Raw genomic sequence first — 22,730 nt, 5'->3', positions numbered from 1 at the left:
TGTGGACATTAACAATCATGTTATCCAGTATGTCTTTTGGAATTTTGACAGTAGCGAGAAATTCTATTAAGGTTCTGAGCCTGTTGATGGCCAACTAGTAGTGAAATCATCACAGATCCATTGATTTTGGTTTGATTTTTATAATTTTTTCTGTGGAATGAGTATACTGTTTGGTGAAAAAGAATGGCATATTACCTGATATCATAACTTGGGGTAATAGTTGATTGCCAATGAAGTAAAGATGAAAATATGGGAAAAAGCCTACTTTTTTTTTGCATTAAATTGATGCAAAATTATACAGAAATGTGTCTTAAGAGTTATTTTTTCAGTGGATGTTGTCAGCACATGTGTTCTGTGTATCTGGAATGCATTTATTGACAGTTTACCCAACCCACCGAGGATTTGAGGAAAAAATATTTTTTCACAATTTTCTGATACAAATAAAGGGTGCATACACTAAAATGGCCACAAAATTTTTCGCGATATTTCCGGCAGAGTAGACCCTCCAATTATTGGTTCTTGGGGTCAATGTTAACAGAAAAAACACAAATAAAAAGTATGGCAGACCATGTCAGGTTCAACCCATTTTTGAGACTTTGGCTCCCCAACTAGACAGGTTAATTGAGCGACTGAGCGCTACTGAGCCACCAGGCGACTGAGCGATGATGGATTGGGTGATAGGCCATTTTTACCTTTCACGTGCCCAGCCCATTTTAGGTGAATGACCAATGTGCGAAATGTTCGATTGCGCGGGAAACAAGCCTTTGTTCTTTCAGACATCACATTTGCGTAGTTGCATAATGATAAGAGTTTGTTTCCATAACTCTTCAAATCAATATTAAATAAAATCGATGCTGCTTATGGTAATATGATACATAGCAATGATTAGAAAATAAAAGGTAGATTAATTTGATACTAGACAAGACATGGGTTTAAGATCACATTGCATAATAATTTCATACCTAAGATATGAACCATGCTACAGTGAACAAAACTTTACTAAAGTGTTAACACACAGTTACATCACATATACACCATCATGCAGTAAAAGGATATAAAATATATATACATTTAAACAGCTCAGTGTGATTTTTTAAATGTGGAATCAGCAGAGATATAGTCTGTGCCCCCTGCTGTGTCTCTGGCGATTGTCGTTCGATGGGCTCTCAGGTTTCTCTGGTGGAATTCCTTTGAACCTCCTTTGACGACTGCATTTGTTTTAATTGTCGCCCATTTTACAACCTTGATAGGTGATAGAGATCTCGCCGATTGTCACAAAAGGAAACAGGGTTATCTAATTATCACAATTTTAGGGCTGTTACGATCCAGACGCCAAATGGCCTCGATCTGACTCCGAGCCATCTGTTACAAGCTCATATTTAAGGCGTTTATTTTATTGTTACATTCTAAACATACTGAATCATCATGTATTGTCTGCCTTCATGCTAATTTAATATTTATTTTATTTTATTGTTACATTCTAAACATACTGAATCATCATGTATTGTCTGCTTTCATGCTAATTTAATATTTTCTTTTTTTTAGTAGTAAATTTCTGATTAACAGTAAATTTAAACTCACAATCTGTTGTTTGCTTTAATCACTTAGAAATCATGTTTTCTCTCTGTTTAGATTTATTAAACCACCAAACGATTCACCTGAACTGTGGGAAGAAAAAAAGAGATTATTTATACAGAATTTATGTCTGCAAGCTGCTGTCTGTCAGAAAGAGACCATAGAGACAACTGTGAAGATGCTGCTGTCATCTGTCAATTATAAGAAATGTGATTTTCTACTGGATCTGTGCTCACATGTGAAGGACTATGAGAGTAAAACAGGAAGCAGTGTCCTACCAGCATTACAGTCAATTTATCAGTCATCTCCTGCAGTCTGGACCATAAACCTCTCAAAGAGAAAGACCTCCATCCTTCTAGAAGTGCTGAAAGTACAAACAGAGAAGAAACCAGTAGAGCTGATAGACTGGACAGATGATGAGAGTGAAGTGAGAGGATTCATCCAGTGTATGCCATACATCTCACATCTGAGGTAAGACTCTTATGATATATTATCACTCTGGGTTGGATTTAGTTTCTTTTCATGTTGTAGTCTCAGTAAATACAGGCACAGATTAACCAAAAGGTCAACTGAGCAGCCCAAAGCCCATAAATCTAATGAGCCTCACGTTATAACCAGCATCAGTATGCCTGTAGCATAATGTGTAATGTGTAATTATAACAAAGCAGGCTAGAAAGAAGCTGCATAGTATAGACCATTTTGCACAATTTAAACAACACTGATCCAAAAGCACTTCCTGTTGTTTTGTTCCAGTTGTTCACATTTATTTTACATTTTTATTTAGTTCTACATTTTCTGTTGGTTGTATTTTGTTCTAATAATAATTAATATTAATATTTTGTTCAGTTTTAAAAATTAAAACAGGAAAATGTGCAAAATGGTCCATTGAGGTTGTTTAAAAATGAGAGGGATATACGTAGGACCTGATAGTTTTTTGACTCTATGCCATGAAAAACTAAAGCACATGTGTTCTGTGTATCTGGAATGCATTTATTGACAGTTTACCCAACCCACCGAGGATTTGAGGAAAAAAATTTTTTTCACAATTTTCTGATAAAAATTAAAGGAACAGTATGTAAGAAATTTATATCAATTAATCATAAAATGGCCCTGATATGTTACTAGACATTAAGAAATCATTTTCATTTCAAATACTTATATCACTGACAACAGTGGTCCGGCCAGGGTATTGTCATTTAAAAAGTGGAGTTGCAGCCCTCAACTGATGTTTATGTTGTCATTTCGTGTATTGGCCACCAGTTGTGTTATTGCAGTACCAGTTTTAGCCACAAGGTTTGTGATTGCAATACCAGTTTTGGCCACAATCCTACATACTGTTCCTTTAAGGGTGCATACACTAAAATGGCCACAAAATTTTTAGAGATATTTCCGGCAGAGCAGACCCTCCAATTATTGGTTCTTGAGGTCAAAGTTAACAGAAAATGGCAGTATGGCAGACCATGTCAGGTTCAACCCATTTTTGAGACTTTGGCTCCCCGACTAGACAGGTTAATTGAGCGACTGAGCGCTACTGAGCCACCAGGCGACTGAGCGATGATGGATTGGGTGATAGGCCATTTTGACCTTTCACGTGCCCAGCCCATTTTAGGTGAATGACCAATGTGCGAAGTGTTCGATCGCGCGGGAAACAAGCCTTTGTTCTTTCAGACATCACATTTGCGCAGTTGCATAATGATAAAAGTTTGTTTCCATAACTCTTCAAATCAATATTAAATGAAATCGATGCTGCTTATGGTAATATGATACATAGCAATGATTAGGAAATAAAAGGTAGATTAATTTGATACTAGACAAGACATGGGTTTGAGATCACATTGCATAATAATTTCATACCTAAGATATGAACCATGCTACAGTGAACAAAACTTTACTAAAGTGTTAACACACAGTTACATCACATATACACAGAGGTGGATAAAGTACTAAAATATTGTACTCAAGTAAAAGTAAAGTTACTGGTCTAAAAATATACTTAAGTAAAAGTAAAAAGTAAATCATTTTAACTTTACTCAGAGTAAAAGTTACTTTTTTTACAGCGGGGAGAGATGGAGGATTTTAGTATAGTTAAAAAAAGACAAGGGAATATAAATCTCAAACTAGTTGTTTTTAATTGTAGGAACATCTTTACAATTAAAGTGCAATAACAAAAAATCATTAAAATAAAAAGCTTTTTTAAACTAAGAAACATTTATGGAATTATTTAATGATTTTACAGGTGAGTTATGCACTTTTGAAGGTGGTCAGCAGCTTGTAAATACAATCACTATAGTAAGGTTGTAATTGATGTATTGCTGGTAACATACATTATTTTATTAAACTATATATCTAGTTTAAATGAGCATATAATGAGATAAGTGCCATGTCATTCTTCTGACACTTTACTTCTGACACTTTTTTACTTGTTTTTTTTTTATTAGTGTATTCTTTGTGAACAGCTCAGTGTGTTTGGCTGTAATGAAAATAATTAAATAAGTTTTAAGGTTGGGGGTGGGGCTTGGGTCATGTGACCATTCCCATACCTCTCTACCTGATAAATACATTCACCTGTGTTTGTTTGGCGTGCCCTGGTGGGGGCTGTGTGGTTGAGGCGCGTGGGCATGTGGCCGTTGTTTCATTGGGGGCTTTTTGTACATTTGGCAGGAGTGCCTCATTTTTCTTTTTTCTTAATGCCATTATATTATAGGCCCATTTTTGAAGAGCACCCTGGATTGTTTATACATTATTTATATTTTTTTGACCCAGAGAAGCATTCCTTTTTCTTTTTTCTAAATTGTTTGACTTGGGCACAGTCTTGGGAATTGCTCCGTGGCTGTAAAGCCACGTTTAGCTGGGCTATTGATTTAGTTTTTCATCATGGCCAACACACTGTTTTTTACTAATGAGCAAGGAAAAGAAATCATTATTACAGAATCTTTACTTACCATGGACTCTACACAGTCTGGAGATACGCAAAAAACATTTTTTGATTTGAAAAAGCTTGTGGAAAAGGATAAGAAATTGGAATTACATGCGATTACTCTTTCGGACTATTGGAGGGAGGAGATGATTCCCAGGGGTCTGAGGATTATGAAGTTTCCCTCATTCGGAAAGGACAATGTGGATTTTAGAAGTAAGTGGGAGGCTATCTTGAATAAATGTTCCTTTGATTTGATCCTTCTGCTGATTGAGGAGAGTAAGAAACAAAGAACTGAAATACAGCAAACCATTTCTGAGACTAAGCAAATATTACTCAACAGCACATCTAACAGCAAGGAAGTGGAAGATTGGGAAAGGAAACTTAGTGATGAGATCAATTAGTTTGCTAAAGAGCTGGCTAAAGTCAAACTTGGAAAATTTAAGCGTGATAAACAGGACTATAGTGAAGGTACAGTTTACTCTTGGACACAACGGCCTAATTACCAGAACCGTAACTTGAGGCATAGACGTTCTGTGTCTTTTAGTCTTCCAAGCAGCGCCACCAACAGTGAGGATGAGAGCCCACATATCCAGTCCACGGATTGTGATTTTTTAGCACTAGCAGAGACGGACAAATCCAAGGACAGGTCAAAACAAAGAAAAAAACGAGGCGGGGGAGAAGGAAACGCGGACACGCCATCGGGCCACCACCCCCGTCCACCGACCCGACGCCAGAACCACACTTGGAGGCGGTGATTAATATATCAGGTACTGCACTCTCTGATGATTGTTTGTCATTGTTGTCAAAAGGTTTGTCCTTTGCCCCTACGCACTATTCTGACCATTTTCAAACTAAAGTGGACCTGTATAAGTTTTACCGCAATTTACACCTGAAATTCTGGTACTTCCATAACTCTAGGAGTACGAGTATTGAGACATCTGAACAGAGTGTTACTGAACAACATAGTAAATTTAGACCCAAGTCTACTTTTTTTCCTCCTATCAATAATCCTTGTTTGACCGCTTTCACCAAGAAAGTTTCTCATGATATTGACATGCTTTTTGAGGAGAAGCAGAGAAATATTCAATCTAATTTAACTGCCGGTGAGAGACAGGCTATTCAATGGCTGCAAAACAGCAATGATCTGATCATTAGAACAGCTGATAAGGGAGGGGCAGTGGTTGTCTGGGGAAAATCCCAGTATATAGCAGAGGCTTTGGGACAACTGAACAACTCACAATACTATTTACCCCTGACTACTAATCCTATGGATCAGGTGAGAGCGGATCTGGTTTCCTTGCTGGATAATGCTGTTTTTAATGAATGGATTATAAAGAAGGAGTATGATTTTTTACTGCCAAATAACCCCAAGATATCTACTTTTTATATGCTACCAAAGATCCACAAGAATCTAAGCCAACCCCCTGGCAGACCCATCATCAGTGGGATAGGTTCAATCACAGAACCAGCGTCCAAATATATTGACTTTCATATTAAGCCTCTCACCATGGCATTGCCAGCATATATACGTGATACCACACATGTCCTTTCCATCTTTGAGGAAATTGGTAAAGTGAACAATGCTTTTTTGGTTACAATGGATGTTGAAGCACTTTATACAAATATTGAACATGAAGAAGGCCTGGAGGCTCTGAGGCAGGCCCTAGAGACCAGAACTGATGCTTCTCCTCCAACGGACTTTATTGTAGATCTCACTAAATGGACACTGAATAATAACATCTTTTTATTTCAGGACCAGCTTTTTTGTCAAAAGAAGGGGACAGCTATGGGGGCAGCATATGCTCCTAATTTTGCAGGTCTATTTATGGGCATGTGGGAAGGCCAGTACATTCTTGGCATTCGAAACCCATTTAAAGAGTGGATTAAATGGTATGGAAGATACATAGATGATCTCTTTTTCATTTTTACAGGCTCTTTAGAGCAGCTGTTGGATTTGCATCGATACCTTAATTCCTATAACCCAAACATAAGATTGAGTTTGGAGTACAGTCAGTCAGAGATCAACTTTTTAGATCTCAAAATTACTGTTGATGAGCTAGGCCTTCTCCATACATCCATTTATAGGAAGCCCACGGATAGGAACACTCTTTTGCAGGCTGATAGTTTTATCCTAGCACACTTATTTCAAACATCCCCTATGGGCAATTTCAACGACTACGTAGAATCTGTGACTCTGATGTGGACTTCGAAGTGCAGGCTGAAGATATGTACATACGTTTTCAGCGTAGAGGATATAAGAAGAAAGATCTTAATTCAGGTTTGGATAAAGCAAAAGCATTAAACAGGAAAGATTTGTTTAAGAAATCACATCGACAACGTGCACCCATTAACAAGATCTTTTTCTCCACACAGTATGGCTCTATGGGGTTTAACATTAGACGAGTGATTCAAAAAAATTGGGACATACTACATAGTGATCCCAATTTGCACCCAGTGTTTTCAGAGCCCCCTATGTTCTCCTTTAGGAGGGCACCAACTCTTAAAGACAAACTGATGAATAGTCATCTCTCTTCCTCTAGACCTTCGTCATGGCTTCAGAGACCTAAGGGCACATACAGTTGTGGCTCATGTAATCACTGTGTAAATGTGGCCCGCCAAAGTTCATTCATGGATGTGTTTACAAAAAGAGTGTTCCATTGTAAGGACTTTGCTAATTGTAACACCACCTATGTTGTTTACAGACTTGAATGTGAGTGTGGGTGTTTCTATGTTGGACGTACTAAGCGAAGACTCAAAGAACGTCTTGCAGAGCACAAATACGCCATCAGAACTGTGAATCCTAACTACCCTATGGCCGTACATTTCAAAGAGGCTGGGCACATGAACTTGAATAATTTGAAGGTAATGGTCATTGAAGTAATCTCTAGGAATGTAAGGGGTGGCGATAGGCTTCAACGTCTTCTTCAAAGGGAAACCTGGTGGATTGTAAAACTAAGAGCCACAACTTTTCCAGGATTGAATGATGATGTGGATTTCTCACCCTTTTTATAGGGCATTTAGTAATCTTGATATATATTTGGTAATACTTTTCTAATGTTTGTTTTTAGATTTATCATGGGTAATGTTTTTTGATATGTCTGTGCATAGCAATGTTTAAGTGTAACAAATATTTTGTGCAATCTTTACTTGTGTGTGCATAGCAATGTTCAAGTGTAACACATATTTTGTGCAATCTTTACTTGTTTTTTTTTATTAGTGTATTCTTTGTGAACAGCTCAGTGTGTTTGGCTGTAATGAAAATAATTAAATAAGTTTTAAGGTTGGGGGTGGGGCTTGGGTCATGTGACCATTCCCATACCTCTCTACCTGATAAATGCATTCACCTGTGTTTGTTTGGCATGCCCTGATGAAAACTGTGTAGTTGAAACGCGTAGGCATGTAGCCATTGTTTCATTAAAGGCTTTTTATACATTTAGCAGGAGTGCCTCATTTTTCTTTATTCTTCTGACACGTTTCTTGTCTTCTAGCTTCCCTGATCTGGGTACCTGATGTCAGACATTCTCTCTCTCTCGCTCTCTCTCTCTCGCTTTCTCTCGCTCTCTCTCTCTCTGCAATGTCTAATGACCTGTGCATTCTCGAGGACGTTCTTAAGTTGTATTTGACTTGACGGGAAGCTGCTAGACTGCGGAGGATAATGGGCATTGTATTAAAAACGCGTCGTCCAAATGAGCGACAACCCGGTCTGCATTTTCGTACTCGAGAGCATGAATCCTACCTTTCTTAGGAATGAAACACTCGCTTCCCGTCAGTGGAAAGTGGTCGCTTAAATATGACCAGGGGTTTCTTTCATAAGATTTGAACTGAGGCGGGTCTGCATTAGCGCGCGCCTGTCTCGTCCGTCTCCATGGTTCTTTTTGCGCGTTCCCCCGCGGCCCCGCCCATCGATCATCCGTTGCGCGTCTTTATCACCTTGCTTTTTTAAAATATTTTTTTACTCAGTAACGGATATGATTTAAAATGTAGCGAAGTACAATACTTTAAACAAAACATACTTAAGTAAAAGTAAAAGTACAGATTTTAAAAACTACTCAAAAAAGTAAAAGTACACAAAAAAACTACTCAATTACAGTAACGTGAGTAAATGTAATTCGTTACTTTCCACCTCTGCATATACACCAACATGCAGTAAAGGGATATAAAATATATATATACATTTAAACAGCTCATCGTGACCTTTTAACGTGGAAACAACAAAGACATAGTCTGTGCCCCCTGCTGTGTCTCTGGCGATGGTCGTTCGATGGGCTCTCAGGTTTCTCTGGTGGAATTCCTTTGAACCTCCTTTGACGACTGCATTTGTTTTAATTGTCGCCCATTTTACAACCTTGACAGGTGATAGAGATCTCGCCGATTGTCACAAAAGGAGACAGGGTTTTCTAATTATCACAATTTTAGGGCTGTTACGATCCAGACGCCAAATGGCCTCGATCTGACTCCGAGCCATCTGTTACAAGCTCATATTTAAGGCGTTTATTTTATTGTTACATTCTAAACATACTGAATCATCTTTATTGTCTGCCTTCATGCTAATTTAATATTTTCTTTTTTTTTAGTAGTAAATTTCTGATTAACAGTAAATTTAAACTCAAAATCTGTTATTTGCTTTAATCACCAAGAAATCATGTTTTCTCTCTGTTTAGATTTATTAAACCACCAAACGATTCACCTGAACTGTGGGAAGAAAAAAAGAGATTATTTATACTGAATTTATGTCTGCAAGCTGCTGTCTGTCAGAAAGAGACCATAGAGACAACTGTGAAGATGCTGCTGTCATCTGTCAATTATGAGAAATGTGATTTTCTGCTGGATCTGTGCTCACATGTGAAGGACTATGAGAGTCAAACAGGCAGCAGTGTCCTACCAGCATTACAGTCAATTTATCAGTCATCTCCTGCAGTCTGGATCATAAACCTCTCAGAGAGAAAGACCTCCATCCTCCTAGAAGTGCTGAAAGTACAAACAGAGAAGAAACCAGTAGAGCTGATAGACTGGACAGATGATGAGAGTGAAGTGAGAGGATTCATTCAGTGTCTGCCATACATCTCACAACTGAGGTAAGAGTCTTATGGTACATTATTACTCTGGGTTGGATTTTGTTTGTTTTCATTTTGTAGTCTCAGTAAATACAGGCACAGATTAAAGGAATAGTCTACTCATTTTCAATATTAAAATATGTTATTACCTTAACTAAGAATTGTTGATACATCCCTCTATCATCTGTGTGCGTGCACGTAAGCGCTGGAGCGCGCTGCGACGCTTCGATAGCATTTAGCCTAGCCCCATTCATTCAATGGTACCATTTAGAGATAAAGTTAGAAGCGACCAAACACATCAACGTTTCTCCCATTCAAGACGAGTAGCCACACGAGCAAGTTTGGTGGTACCAAACAAAACGTAGCGCTTTTCTAAGCGGATTTAAAAGAGGAACTACACTTCCCGGCACAATAGCACCCTTGAGAGCACTTCGACTCGCCTGAAAAGTCCGCTCCCCTTCTCACTCTCATAATGGGAGAGGGAGGGTGTAACTGCGCCGAGTCGAAGCACTCCCAAAAGTGCTATTACGCCATAAAATGTAGTTCCTCTTTTAAATCCGCTTAGAAAAGCGCTACGTTTTATTTTGTACCACCAAACTTGCTCGTATAACTACTAGTCTTAAATAGGAAAAACGTTGATGTGTTTGGTCACTTCTAACTTTATCTCTAAATGGCACCATTGAATGAATGGGGCCAAGCCAAATGCCATCGAAGCGCCGCAGCACGCTCCAGCGCCCACGCGCACGCACACAGATGATAGAGGGATGTATCAACAATTCTTAGTTAAGGTAATAACATATTTTAATATTGAAAATGAGTAGACTATTCCTTTAACCAAAAGGTCAACTGAGCAGCCCAAAGCCCATAAATCTAATGAGCCTCACGTTATAACCAGCATCAGTATGCCTGTAGCATAATGTGTAATGTGTAATTATAATAAAGCAGGCTAGAAAGGAGCTGCATAGTATAGACCATTTTGCACAATTTAAACAACACTGATCCAAAAGCACTTCCTGTTGTTTTGTTCCAGTTGTTCACATTTATTTTACATTTTTATTTAGTTCTACATTTTCAGTTTGGTTGTATTTTGTTCTTATAATAATTAATATTAATATTTTGTTCAGTGTTAAAAATTAAAACAGGAAGTGCTTCTGGACCACTTTTGTTTACATCGTGCAAAATGGTCCATTGAGGTTGTTTAAAAGTTCAAGAGGAATTTCTCAAAGTTCACAATCGTTCTTAACTTTGCTGTTGTGAGGTCTGTTAGCTTTTCTTTATTTTGCTGCTCATGTACTGCGGTTACAGTTTGTTATGTGATAATAAATAATTTTTTAAGTAACTTATCGAACTTGACTATTGAGCATTTGAAAATGAGAGGGATATACGTAGGACCTGATAGTTTTTTGACTCTATGCCATGAAAAACTAAAGAAGTTAACTCACAGCTAGCCATTGCAACAACACATTTTATCACCTTATCTTTATATTTGTGCATATAAACCGCTAAAAAGAGTAGCCTTTCTTGATATTCGCTTTAGCATTTGATTAATTATTTTGGACAAGGCGATCAATGTTTTTAAATAGAAACTTGGACAAATCCTTAAGCCACAGGAAAAATACACCGCAGCGGCCAGCCATCACTGCTGTGTGCCCTATGACAACTTTGGCTTTGCTAACGCGGAAGTGACAGAAGGGTTCATTAAATCATGTTACATTTTGTAGCGAATTAGCGGGAGGAGGGAAATAACGTTATTTGAAACACTATGAACCTCCGACCGAAACACTACGGGGATTCCCAAGGGAATCTTAGATTTTAGCTCAAAGGGAATATTATGTATAATTAACTGTAATTAATTATACAAGTTTATCAGGTTTTACCTGGCGTAGCAGAATTAATAATAACAATTAATTAATATGTTCGTCCACCGAAGACATATATCCGTAATCGTATATTAACGTCTAAGAAATGTTAATTTCATGGCCTTTAAAATTAACCTTCTCACTGATATACAGTGCTACTCGCAGCGTGTAGCTGGATCAAAAGGCAGAATTAGTGACTTTACTTTCATGAGCATTGAACACAGAAACAATTCAATTGTGAAAATGCAAAACCGGTTTATTAACTATAAAACAAAGTACACACAACGACTAACTAAACATACACACATACAATAACATAAAACATAGATGAGAAAGAAAAGATTGAAAATAGCTAGAGAGAATAAAAGATTGGCATAGCACTATTACTTAACATCTGCACAAACCATCGGAAAATCTCTAAGGAGCGCCTTAATTTTATAAGGGGTAAAGCTTAATCATCAGCGAGTAAAACGAGTTTATACTTGCTTTTGGCTCTTTGTGATGCGTTGCGAAGTTTCTGCTGCACGCGGTGCGAGCGAGAGAGAGAGAGAAAGTCCAGGTGCGTTCGTGTAAGATGAAGGAGTCCGTTAAGTTGTTTCGTAGGGCGGATTGGTCCGCGGGGTTTTCCGAACTCTAGCGCAAAGCCAGGAAAGACTGTCCTGAAGAGACAGGGCTCAGAGAAAAGATGATGAATCCGAGGGACTCTGGGTGAGTCTCAGCGAGTTTCCAAACTGCGCTGACGGGTTACCTAAGTAACCAGGCGATTGAGCGCTCATGAGTGAACTAAGCCACTGACTGAGATACTGAGCGATTGAGCGAACTGAGCGAATCGAGCAAATGAGCAATGATGGCTTGGGCGATAGGCCGTTTTGACCTTTCACACGCCCAGCCCATTTTAGGTGAATGACCAATGTGCGAAGTGTTCGATCGCGCGGGGAAACAAGCCTTTGTTCTTTCAGACATCACATTTGCGTAATTGCATAATGATAAAGTTTGTTTCCATAACTCTTCAAATCGATATTAAATGACATTGATGCGGCTTATGGTAATATGATACATAGAAATGATTGGGAAATAAAGAGTAGATTAATTTGATACTAGACAAGACATGGGTTTAAGATCACGTTGAATAATAATTTCATACCTAAGATATGAACCATGCTACAGTGAACAAAATCTAACTAAAGTGTTAACACACAGTTACATCACACATACATGATCATGCAGTAAAGGGATATAACATATATATACATTTAAACAGCTCATTGTGATTTTTAAACGTGGTTTCATCAGAGACATATAGTCCGTGCCCCCCCCTGCTGTGTCTCTGGCGACTGTCATTCGATTGGGTCTCAGGTTTCTTTGGTGGGATTCCTTTGAACCTCCTTTGAAGACTGCACTTGTTGTTGCCCATTTTACACCCCTGATAGGTGGTAGATATCTGGTTGATTGTGTTATCAGGACACAGGGTTATCTAAAGTCACAATTTTAGGGCTGTTTACGATCCAGACGCCAAATGGCCTCAATCTGACTCCGAGCCATTTGCTACAATTTTGTAGACAAAAGATCATCTTATATTTTACAATGTTATTCTGGAGAGTCTGACTTCATAACTTTTTTCTATCATCGAGTCAGTTTTTTATATTATCCATCACTGAACTTTTTTAGTAATATTTACCTTTGTTTCTTTACAGATTTTGTCCCTCTTTATGTAATAAACATTCAAAAAAAATTATCCAGTTCCTTGTGAATCTGTTTGCTTCAGCATCAGAGTGTGAAACAGATACAAGAGAGAATTACATGAAACTATTAACATCTGTGTGTAGCTACACAACTTTCCCCTGTGAGAACAATTACAGTGATAATCAACGATGTGATTTTCTGCTGGATCTGTACTCGCATGTGAAGGACTATGAGAGTCAAACAGGCAGGAGTGTCCTACCAGCATTACAGTCAATTTATCAGTCATCTCCTGCAGTCTGGACCATAAACCTCTCAGAGAGAAAGACCTCCATCCTCCTAGAAGTGCTGAAACTCCAAACAGAGAAGAAACCAGTAAAGCTGATAGACTGGACAGATGATGAGAGTGAAGTGAGAGGATTCATTCAGTGTCTGCCATACATCTCACAACTGAGGTAAGATTAAAGCTATTTGCACTTCAACAAACTCATTTGTTTGTCTTGTGGCATCCCTGTTGGCGTTTTGTTTTTACCAACTTAACATGTGTGTTTGTTGAATTGTAATATGAAGACTTTCGTTGCAAAACAAGATAAATCAATTTTTTAACATTTTTGACAAAACATGTTTATTATGTTATCATGTTATTATTTTGTTTTATGGTGCTACTTAGCTGTATTTTTTAAGTTATGAAGGTTTAAATCAAAACAAACCAACTGCAGTTGCATTGAAATTAATTGGAATGCACAACCAAAAAACGAGATTTATGAACAATTAAAAAATGGTGTTTATCTCGTTTTGCAACGAAACTTCATATTTGAGCAGTGTGATGTGATTTCCCACCAAATATAGCTGTAAAACATGATTATTTAAAGTGTTTGTAGTAACCTAAAGCAGTCAGTTAGCTGTTAGAATGAAAATGAAATAATTGTCAGTGTTTGATTAAACAGTTAAATGTTAAGTTGAGGTAAAAATAAGGTACAACCATGCAGTGTTTTGCAGCTTGCCATCAAAACACAAAGTCAAGAAGAAAGACTAATCATTCTCAAGTATTTAAAGATGTTTTACAGCCCCTGCTGTTTCCCTGGCTGTATTATCAGAAGTTATTAATGTCAAATTAAACAGATAACCATGGTTAAAACAAATATAATGGGGGGGGCAAGATGGCGGCGTGAACAGTTGAAAGTTACAAGCTCTCAGTACCGAAACTTTGTAAGACGTTAAGGAATATAAAATTAATAGCCTAATTTAGATTGTTCCACATTTTGTGCACATTGGTGACATAAGCCATGCCTAGAGTCGCCCAAAAAAGATCAAGTGAGGCGGGAAGAGGAGATACTTCACTTATTGCCACTGGTGACCATGAATATGAAAAAAACCTGACAAATAACCTGGAACTGGAGTCGGAAGAAGAATTTCCTGCTCTACCTGTAAAGCCGAGTAAGCCTCCAATAGCGAAAAAACCTACAATCTCCGGAGGTTAGGGTCCAAGCTGCAAATATCTCTAAACCTGACAAGATTGTGGCTACGCTTACTAAACTAATAAACACCAGGAGCGACGTGCTCGAATCTATGATAAAAGGCGCTTGTGCCGAAATAAAAGAGTTGAAAAGCAAAATGACTTGTGTTGAAAAACGGGTGGAGAGAAGTGAGCAATCAACCAAGATTTGCATGACTCGTGTGTGGAATCTGGAAAGTTACGGTAGACGCTGGAATCTAAGGCTCCACAGATTACAAGAAACGGCAAAGGAAAATGTGCGAGAAGTCGTCATACGTGTGTGCCAAAAAGTGTTACCACATGAGGCGACAATACCAGATGCTCTTGACGTTGCACAACGAACGGGATTCAAACATTCCAATGAATCAAGACCTCGAGCAATCATCATTGCCTTCATTGCCAGACGACTTAGAGATGCTCTGTGGAAAGCTGCTAAGAGTAACGAGTTTCTCAAAAATCAGGGCTTGCAGTTTATAGAAGATCTCACAAAGAAGGACAGAGATAGACAAAAGCTATGGCCTTTGATTAAGAAAGCTCGTGAAGAAGGTAAACCGGCAGACTTTTGGGGGGTCGTGCTTTTATCGAAGTGGCAGAAATTTCTGAAGGATAAGACCCGATTAAAATGTCTGATTTTGATGATGGTCATCATCGGGGGTTTCCATCCTGAAACTTTAAAACACGCTACTTAAATGGATCCTGATATGTTGTTACAAAGGTAATAACTGTATCCACACTATATTCAAAAACGTGCTATTAAGCCAACGTTCAAAATGGCTTTAACATATGTTGGAAATATATTTATACTAAGTTTACTGCATTCTAAATACTGCTAGTTCTATACTAAGACAACCTTTATGTTGTGTTAATCATATTATATTCCCGTTATATACTGCATTATTTAAGTACCGATCTTGATTGCAATTTGTTCATTACCTTTTTTAAATTCAAATAACAGCTGTGTGTTTTTGTTGGAAGCGCTATGTCTAAGTTATCTTTTGCTTCTTTTAATGCTAGGGGGTTAAGAAAAAATATTTAAAGGAAAGCAATGTTTTTGTTTGCTAAACCGTTTATGTCAGAATTTTGTTTTTTACAAGAGGCTCACTCTATTAAAGAGGATCTAAATTTTTGGAGTTCACAATGGGGTAATTCAATATGGTTTTCGGATGGATCTGAACGATCAGCTGGAGTGGTTACAAACACAGTGTGATTAAAATAATTTCTGTCATTTAATTTGCCAATTAATTAAACATCATGAAAATATCTTTATTATTTGCAATATATATGGGTACAATAACAATTTGGGAAACTAAAATATTTTTGAAACTATAGAAAGTATATTTCAGGAATGGCTAAAAAAATCCAAGTGCCACCCTGTTGGTAGGAGGGGATTTTAACATTGTCTTAGATGGAGTTTTGGATAAATGGCCTCCAGGTCGACCTAATATTAATAATAATAACCTAAAGTCATTCATGGAAAATTTTATCTCATAGACATCTGGAGAGAAAAATTCCTATTTCAAAAGTCCTTTACCTGGAGTAATAAAACAGGTTCTAGCCAATCTAGTCTTCTGGCTATTGTCAGAAAATTTTAATAGAGACTAGAAGTGAATAAAGTATCAACGCCACTTACAGATCATAAAGCTATATGCATCAATATCAAACTATCTAATACAAACTGCGCTGTTAATAGGACATTAATTGGAAATTGAATAATTCATTATTGTTGTACAATGAAGTCCAAATAGAAATTACAAAATTGATAAATAAGTTTTGGGAAAAGGCCAACAAAGACTGTAAATATGGTCTTAATTGGGAACTTCTAAAATTTGAAGCTGCAAAATTCTTTAGGACACTTAGTAGCCAATTGGCAAAGTCTAGAAAAATTGAGGAAATAAATATCATTAGAGGCATAACTAATTTGTCAGAAAAAAGCTGAGATGATCTATCAGAGGAAGAAAAAAAATAATTTAATTAATTTAGCAGACCTTCAAATAAAACTTGACGAGATCTATAAAAGAAAAGCCAAAGGAGCTTTTGTCCTTTCAAGGAGAAGATGGCTGGAAGAGGGAAATCAAAATTCACAATATTTTTTTTAATTTAGAGATCATTTTAAGAATAATAGCATTTTTAATCTGAATATTAATGTGGTGTTAACAAATGATCATAAATTAATTTCTAACTACTGCAGTGAATTTTATAAGAAGTTATACAGTTCTCATTATTTTAAAGCTGAATCAGATACTTTCATGAATAACTTAGAAGTTAAAACTATTAATGACAGTGATAAAACATTTTGTGAAGCACCATTTTCTATTGAAGAAGTTATTCATGCAATTTCACACCTCAAAAATAATAAATTACCAGGCACTGTTGGCCTGAGTACAGAATTTTACAAACAATTTTCTAAAGAACTAAGCCCATTTTTCAGGTCTTTAATGAAAGTATGGAAAATCAATGACTCCCACCAACCCTGAATCAAGGATTAATTACATTACTTCCAAAACCAAAAAAAGACATTCTCCTCCTTGACAATTGGTGCCCAATCAGTTTACTAAACAATGATTATAAAATATTTGCTCTCATTTTAGCTAAAAGATTAAAAACTGTATTGGACACAATTATTGATGAGACACACTCTGGCAAGCCAGCAGCCATATCACAGCTTGCCCACTGAAGCTAAGCAGGGCTGAGCCAGGTCAGTACTTGGATGGGAGACCTCCTTGGAAAACCAGGTTGCTGCTGGTAGAGGTGTTAGGAAGACCAGCAGGGGGTGCTCACCCTGTGGTCTGTATGGATCCTAACATCCCAGTATAGTGACGGGGACACTAAAAGCACTGTCCTTTGGATAAGATGTTAAACCGAGGTCCTGACTCTCTGCGATCATTAAAAATCCTAGGATGTGTTTCGAAAAAGAGTAGGGGTTTGCCCCAGCATCTACTAATTGGCTATATCACTAATTAGCTGTCTCTTCTCCACTAATAAGCTGGTGTGTGGTGGGCATTCTGGTGCAACATGGCTGCCGTAGTATCATCCAAGTGGATGCTGCACATTTGTGGTGGTTGAGGAGAATCCCCCTTTCATATGTAAAGCGCTTTGAGTGCTGCAGAAAAACGCTACATAAATGTTATGAATTATTATTATGAGAAATAGGCACATAACAAATAACATTAGATTGGTTTTAGACATTTTGGATTACCCAGAACTTGTTGAAAATAATAGTTTTATTTTATTTGTAGATTTCTATGCATTTGATTCTGTGGAACACCAGTTTATTTTTGAATCACTGAAAAAGTTTGGTTTTGGGGAATTACTTCTGTGTGAACTATTGGCTATCAAAAATTGCTCAGAAAATTCTTATTGTGACATTCTCTGAAAACTGAAATTAATTACTTGGGGATTTTGTTACATAAAAATCAACAAAATAGATGTTCTTTAAACTTTAATCCAATTATGCAGAATACCCAGAAGAAATTTAATCAGTGGCTCCTGAGAGATTTGTCCTTAAGGGGAAGAGTTACCAAAGCAGAGGGAATATCCAGATTAACGTATGCAGCTCTGGCTCTTCATGTGGACAGTAAAGTAACTAAGGAGGTTGTTAAAATGCTGTTTCATTTCATCTGGAGGCGCAAAATACACTATATAAAAAACGGTTATAATGAACATGATGGCCTTAATGTTTTAGACTTTAGTTATTTGAATAATACATTCAAAATTAACTGGATGGCACAATTCATCAGAAGCCCCAACTCCATCTGGAATGTTATCCCCTTCCACATCTTTTCTAAACTAGGTGGCATATAATTTTTTCTAGCTTGTAACTATGGTGTCAACAAAATACCTATTTATCTTTCTAATTTTCACCACCAGGCTCTTTTGGCATGGAAACTAATTTTTCACTTCATAGATATTTTATATGGAACAACAAGGACATTTTATATAAACAAAAAAAACACTTTTTTTTAGAATTGGTTTCAAAATAACATTGTTTTAGTAGAAGTCAAATATGAACTGTTATTGCCTGAATCATTGGTTATGATTTGGGACTTGGTGTTTTTGGATAAGTCTCTTTAACATTTGTATTTAATTGATTTAAATGATGAGTCTTTGGCAGCATCTTATATTATCCTGCACTGAACATTTAAAGTAAAAATTATTTGTGTTTTCTCCACAGATTTACTGAAGTTTTCTCTAAGAAGAAAGAATCTGTTCAGTTTCTGGTGAATCTGTTCACTGCAGCATCAGAGTTTAAAACAAATACAGACGAAAAATACACTGAACTATTTACATCTGTGTGCAGCTACACAACTTTTCCATGCGATGAGAGAACCTCTGTTCAGTCAAATTTTTTACTGGATCTGTACTCCCATCTAAAGGATTATGAGAGTCAAACAGGCAGCAGTGTCCTACCAGCATTACAGTCAATTTATCAGTCATCTCCTGCAGTCTGGACCATAAACCTCTCAGAGAGAAAGACCTCCATCCTCCTAGAAGTGCTGAAACTCCAAACAGAGAAGAAACCAGTAGAGCTGATAGACTGCACAGATGATGAGAGTGAAGTGAGAGGATTCATTCAGTGTCTGCCATACATCTCACAACTGAGGTAAGAGTCTAGTTGTATTGTTTACCAGCCCAGCATGTTTTAGGTTTTTTTGCAAAGTTCAGTTTGTGTCAGACATTCTGCATTATCACATAATTCTTCTATTTGTGTTGGTGTTGATGGTCCTTTTCATCACAAGGATAACATTCTTCACTGTTTGTGTAGGTTACCTTTGCTACAGAATGATCATTTCAAGTTTACTGACTGGAGACTGAGAATTTCAGTACTTGATATGTGTCTGCAAGTGCCTATTTTACAGAAAGAAATCACAGAGACTTCTACAGATATATTATACTCATACATATCTAATGGCAGTTGTAATTTCCTGCTGAATCTCTACCAACAAATAAAGGTCTATGAGACTCAAACAGGTAGGGATGTCTTTCCAGTATTACAAGTATTTTTCAAGTCAACTCCTGCAGTCTGGATCATAAACCTCTCAGAGAGAAAGACCTCCATCCTCCTAGAAGTGCTGAAACTCCAAACAGAGAAGAAACCAGTAGAGCTGATAGACTGGACAGATGATGAGAGTGAAGTGAGAGGATTCATTCAGTGTCTGCCATACATCTCACAATTGAGGTAAGATTCAAGCTAATTACACTACAACAAACTGATTTTTCGCCTTTGTCTACGTGTAACCTCTGTTGGCAAAATTTGTCATAGATTTTTTACCAACTCAACATATTGGATTTGTTGGGTGGTGAAATATTTGAGCACTGCAATGTGATTTTTGCAACAAATGAAGCTGTCAGACATGATTAATTAAAATGTCTGTAGTGAACTAAAGCAGTTTTATGTCATGGTTAGTAAGTTGTCATTGGCAGATACATATAGTTCAAAATGCATGACATTATAATTAATTTGATTTCCTTAAAATTATAAGTAGCATTTATGTTGTGCCAGTGTGCTATGGTGTGTTGTAAGCAAGGGTGTGGTGGGCCGCTTTGGGTGAGAAAGTCCAGGGCCACTTTTTAGTCTCAGTCCACCCCTGGAGGTGTATTGTATGTGTCTCCCATTAGGACATGACAAACTAGATCATTATAATCAACACAGTTGTCTTTAGTAAAAGCTCAGCTTTATTTATTTAGCACCAATAAAAACAACAATTGTTGACCAAGGTGCTGTACAAATATAACAAACTAACACCATGTACAACATAATTTACAGAGACAGACACAGCACACAACAGCAGCAATTAAAAGCAAGAGAATAAAAAGTTTTTAGTTTTGTTTTAATCTCATAGTGTAGAAGCAGTTCTAATAAAAACAGGTAAACTATTTCAGAGTCTTGGTGCAGCCACAGCAGTCTCCTCTTGACTTCAGTCTAGCCCGAGGTGCATTTAACTGTCTCTGGTTGGAGGATCTAAGAAACCTTACAGGATTATGTACAGATAGTAAATAAGAAATATATACTGGAGCTGTACCATTCAGAGCTTTAAAGGTGGAATACGTAGAATTTTTACCACTAGATGGCACCAAAACACAATAACATCAAATGACATTGTTTATTGACGCTCTGAAGCAGCATGGAATTATGGGATTTGTAGTCTTTAACTCAACCGCTGATGGCCATCAATCAGATGCGAACGAGAAACCACGTTGACGGATAAGGTAATCAAGTCTTACCCCCAACCGACTGCGGAAAGGCTGCGGATCCTTCTATTTTGGCCGGATGCCGGAGAGCTCCGGAGGGCAGAGCCATGACTTTATCGCGTGATCATACCTGAATTCGCGAGATCTCGTGTTGTGATCTGGGTTGGTAATATCCCAAAATGTCTTCTATTGAAACTACTGTTAACTTTTTAATTTTATATGCAAAATTCTTCATCCACAAACAAAAATGGCTTAAATCCCCTCTGTAATAAGATCCATTCTCTCATCTCTAAGACTTATAAAAAACAAAAAATGTATGCTATTTTTGAAATGTTATGATGATGTATTTAAAGATGTGGCTTAAATTATGCACTTTTTCTTACCCATGTATAGAATTTACGACGGTGTAGCATAACCTCATGCAAACCAATTACTGATTGTGATGTTTATTTATCTTATATATTTTTGTATTGTTACTCGAATTGTCTGTAATTTAACAATGCTTTTCTTTACCTAAATGTATTTGTACTCTTTATATTCGTTAATAAGATAATAATAATAAAAAAGTCATAAATTAACGTCATAATGGGCGGAGACAGAACTAGATATCGTGCAATCATCATGTGAATTTGCGAGACCTCATGGGTCCTTGTCACTTCAGCACGCAGCCGCTCTGCAACAAATACGGAACTGGTGGGTATTGGCGGACGGCGGAGTCGTAAGAGGAGCCGATCTGCAGCCGCTCCGCAGTTGGTGGAAATCCGGCGTTATAAATGTTGCATTTGATGACATCGTTTATTTCATTATGTAAGTTTATATGTGATGTGTCAAAACGAAATTGTTAGGCATAGATGTTACAGTATTAGCAGGGGCGCCGCTAGCAATTTTGGGCCCTATGAAAGAATAGGGGGTCAGGCAGGCCCCCACCATACCCATTTCGCACCAAACATACAATCCAACTTACTGTAGCTATTAAAAATCTTTGTCTGTAATTTAATAATACAGAACTATTTATTTTGCTATTGTTATGACCACAATTATCAGTATTTATAGACACCTACAATGTCTGCAGCTAAGATAATTTATTGTCCAATGTAAATTTAATTGAAAAATACAGTACATTAATCGAATATTCAGAGAAAATGCAACGTTCTTAAAGATTAAAGATAAATGTGACCATGCCTGTGAAAACCCAGCTGAAGTATTTATTTGTGATTTACTGTTTTCCACATAAATTCATCCTACATAATGTAAAGAACATTTTGTGAAAATATAAACTTCATATCTTTAATATTGACTGAGTAATGTCATGTCAGCGATTGAAATCATAGTGAAATTAATGCTTGAAATCAAACTGTGATGCTTTTTATTTCACAATAAGATTTGAGACTTTAGTCTGATTTTCACATGCAGTCTCAGTGACATACTGCATACTTGAGCTGTTACACACACAACATTGTAACATTTAAAAATGGCGAACAACAACAATGCATCTTTTCTATACCTTATGCCTCAAATAAGACTGGGTCAAAAATGCTTGACCAAAGCCTGTATTATAATTATTAGCATTATTTATAAGGTAAAGAACAAGTTTCACACACCAGCAGCTTCAGTAAAGCAAAAATAACGACAGATCATTGAAAAAACAGCTATATTGTTATTAAATGATTCTTCAGACTGTTTTTTAATCAACGGGACTCTAAAATGAAATGGATGACAACTATAGCAGATTACAACATAGATTTCCATTGATTTCTTAAAGCTGTTGCAAGGTGAGAAGCTTTATTATACATAACTGGACTAGTTTAGCCTCAGTTGCATTTCAGTTTTATCACAATCAACTCGATTCACGACTGCATAAAAATCCTTCTTTGGCATATTGCGTTGCAAAACATTGAAGTGTGTAACTGATTGCATTTCTAGTTTATGTTAATTAGCTTATACGGGCTACGTTAATTAAA

General features: G+C 37.0%; 2 protein-coding genes across 2 annotated transcripts in view; both read left to right on the top strand.

Annotated features, from left to right (window-relative positions):
* The first annotated feature begins 1,636 nt into the window (after nucleotides 1–1,636).
* The window catches only part of LOC141361704 (uncharacterized), a 32,197-nt gene continuing 11,103 nt past the window's right edge, over nucleotides 1,637–22,730 (top strand). Inside the window, exons 1-3 of the mRNA XM_073863385.1 lie at nucleotides 1,637–2,046; nucleotides 9,154–9,567; nucleotides 13,100–13,540. Coding sequence (XP_073719486.1) covers nucleotides 1,754–2,046; nucleotides 9,154–9,567; nucleotides 13,100–13,540 — 1,148 coding nt within the window. The 5' untranslated portion in view covers nucleotides 1,637–1,753. The remainder of the gene's footprint in view (nucleotides 2,047–9,153; nucleotides 9,568–13,099; nucleotides 13,541–22,730) is intronic.
* LOC141361531 (uncharacterized) lies at nucleotides 14,700–19,760 on the top strand. Its single transcript, XM_073863015.1, has 4 exons — nucleotides 14,700–15,126; nucleotides 17,817–17,871; nucleotides 18,752–19,180; nucleotides 19,343–19,760. Exons 1-4 carry the CDS (start codon nucleotides 14,700–14,702, stop codon nucleotides 19,758–19,760), a joined length of 1,329 nt encoding a protein of 442 aa, XP_073719116.1.

Source organism: Misgurnus anguillicaudatus, chromosome 24 (genome assembly GCF_027580225.2).
Source record: "Misgurnus anguillicaudatus chromosome 24, ASM2758022v2, whole genome shotgun sequence".
Classification (NCBI taxonomy): domain Eukaryota; kingdom Metazoa; phylum Chordata; class Actinopteri; order Cypriniformes; family Cobitidae; genus Misgurnus; species Misgurnus anguillicaudatus.
Note: the sequence above shows the minus strand (reverse complement) of the source record. Positions and strands in the feature narration are given on the sequence as shown.